Source organism: Propithecus coquereli, unplaced genomic scaffold (assembly GCF_000956105.1).
Source record: "Propithecus coquereli isolate 6110/MARCELLA unplaced genomic scaffold, Pcoq_1.0 Scaffold2255, whole genome shotgun sequence".
Classification (NCBI taxonomy): domain Eukaryota; kingdom Metazoa; phylum Chordata; class Mammalia; order Primates; family Indriidae; genus Propithecus; species Propithecus coquereli.
Window position 1 is genome coordinate 13,405 of NW_012147792.1, and position 2,405 is coordinate 15,809.

General features: G+C 47.3%; 1 protein-coding gene across 1 annotated transcript in view; it reads right to left on the minus strand.

Annotated features, from left to right (window-relative positions):
* LOC105811013 (protein FAM104B-like) overlaps window positions 1-1,901 on the minus strand; it is a 12,533-nt gene extending 10,632 nt beyond the window's left edge. Inside the window, exon 1 of the mRNA XM_012645095.1 lies at window positions 1,852-1,901. Within this exon, the coding sequence (XP_012500549.1) occupies window positions 1,852-1,889 (38 nt within the window). The 5' untranslated portion in view covers window positions 1,890-1,901. The remainder of the gene's footprint in view (window positions 1-1,851) is intronic.
* Between the last annotated feature and the right edge of the window lie 504 nt (window positions 1,902-2,405).

Below are 2,405 nucleotides of genomic sequence, written 5' to 3' on the forward strand. Positions count from 1 at the left end.
AAAAAACTCATATAGAAAACTTGATATATTATACCCCAGCGTCATAAAACAACTGATTATATGGAAGAAAAAAATTACCGGATGTAAATATTATTTTATTTCACAATGTTTACTGAGCACCCACTAAGTGCTAAGTACTAAGGTATTAGTAAGAGTGAAACGAACATACACCACAGCTGCTGCTCTCATAAGGCTGCACAGTGATGGCTGTCTTTGGATCATATTTTGAGTATTTGAGTGTTTTAAGCTCAAGTTTTACTGAAACTTTCAACATCTTACAATATGTTAGCATTATTTTTAAAACAAAATGACTAATATTATGAAACGATTTTTCAAAGCATAAAGTTGAGTTTAAAAAGCAGGATGTTGAAATCATGATACAACATTAATCTCATTTGTTTAAAATGTACCTTTATGAATGAAAAACATCTAAGGAAATTTACCACAAAACATTATTAATAGTCATAGCTGGGTGATGGGACTGGATAAGATTAGTTTTCCTTATTACACTATCGGTCTACTAAATTTTCTACAACGCGATTCAGTGACGTCTACAATTAAAGAATACATTGGTAAAAGTCCATAAAACCCCATTAAAACGTGGAGAAAAAGAATGACAAAACCATTCACAAAAGCAAAAATACAAGTTGCTAGGGTAACTAGGCAGCCCCATAGGACAAATGGCAATTTAAAAAACAAAAGGGTTTTTGTCTAACGGCAGAGAATTTTCGCGAGCCCGCTTCCCCATCCCCCTCGAAGCAGTAACCCCAGCCCCAGGACTTGTTAGGCGCAGACAACAGAGGAATCAGTCTTTTCTCTAGAAAAAGGACTCTGTGGCGTTTTTTCAAACACGAAGGGCGGGGTGAGAGGCGAACAGGGCCGCTCCACGGCGTAACACTGCCATCTTCAGGCCAGGGAGACTGAGCGCCACCAATCCCAGAAGAAAATCAATCTTTTCCGCTGCTTTTCTGCTCAGAGCCCGAAGATCTTGGCTGGGGAAGCCAACTAGGATGAACAGGAGGACCAGAGAATGAACCAGTACCAGCCGGAATGGCCCCGGCGGACGGACCCCTACACGGCCGCCTTTCCCAAGTCCCGCCCTCAGAACCATAGCAACAACAGCAGGAAGTCCCAGCGCCACCGGAAATACGCGGCCCGGAGCCGGGGCTGGCCTGGGATTGGCGGGTTCTGGGCCTGCGCGTCGGAGCCGACTGAGGTCTGTGCCAGTCTCGCTCCCGCTTCCCGTCTGGAGGTTTTATTCCCTGCTCTGTTGCGAGCTGTCGGCTAAGGGATGGGGCCGTTGATTTCCAGTATCTGAGGCACGACTACCCCAATCACCCTGCTGCCCCACGTTCGAGACCTGTACAAACCCCCTGTCATTCTTCACCTCTGACGTGGCGCATTCACGGTCTTCCTCTCAGCCCTGTGTCCTCTGATCCTTCCTGGCGACCTCAGCGCCCACGAGGCTGGCCAGGCCACCCCCGGAGCCTCTCGGAACTCTGGGATCTTCTCCTCCCTAACTGAGCATCCGCCATCCATGCTCACGCCCTGGGCCTCAGGGAAGACCGCAGCCCTCCGTGGTGTACATTTCTTGCGTCCCCCTCTCTCAGCCCCAGCAGCACCACCTCCTTCCCTTCCAGCTGCCTCCCCCCAGTGGCGCAGCCTTCAACGCTGGGAGGCCGCCAGTCTACTAACCGCATCTGCAACCGCCTTCCTTACCCTCCACCAGGCCCTCCTTACCCAGCTTACCCACAGCTATAAACTCTCCCCTTTTTCCCCTCCTGGCAATACCCCTAAATGGGCAAACTCTCTGCACCCTCCACGTTTGTATCTTCTGTCTGGTTTACTTACAAGAGCTCTCCACAAGCGCCAGCTTCCAATCTTCTCATGATAGTCACCGATATTCCTTTGACAAAACAGAGGTGATCAGAAAGGAACTCTCAGCACTTGCCAACAACACTGGATCTGCACTTGTAATCTCTGCTGCCCCTCTGGAGGAGGTGACCTGACCTTACTTTAGGCCAGGCCCTTTACCTGGATCCTATGCCTTTCTACTTTATTAAAGAATTGTCTTTTGCAGTTGAAAGGTGGTCTCACTAAGAACCTAGCTAACAGAGGAAAATAAACTATCAAACAGAAAGTAAGAGAAATAAACTCACAACTACCCTTTGTTTAATTAAACACGTACAGCCTAACTTGTTATCTCTGAGTTCTTTCTCAACCTTGAAAAAGTTCCTGAGAAGACAGTAGGAGTAGGAACTTCTTCTGCTTCCTCTTGAGGAGACAGTACCAGATGTCTCCCGCTATCAAGAAGAAAGAAAAAACCAAGAAAAAACTATCGATCTGCTACGTGAGAAACAGAAAAAAGCCAACACAGCAGCTTCACAGCCACTTTCTCTCTCTCC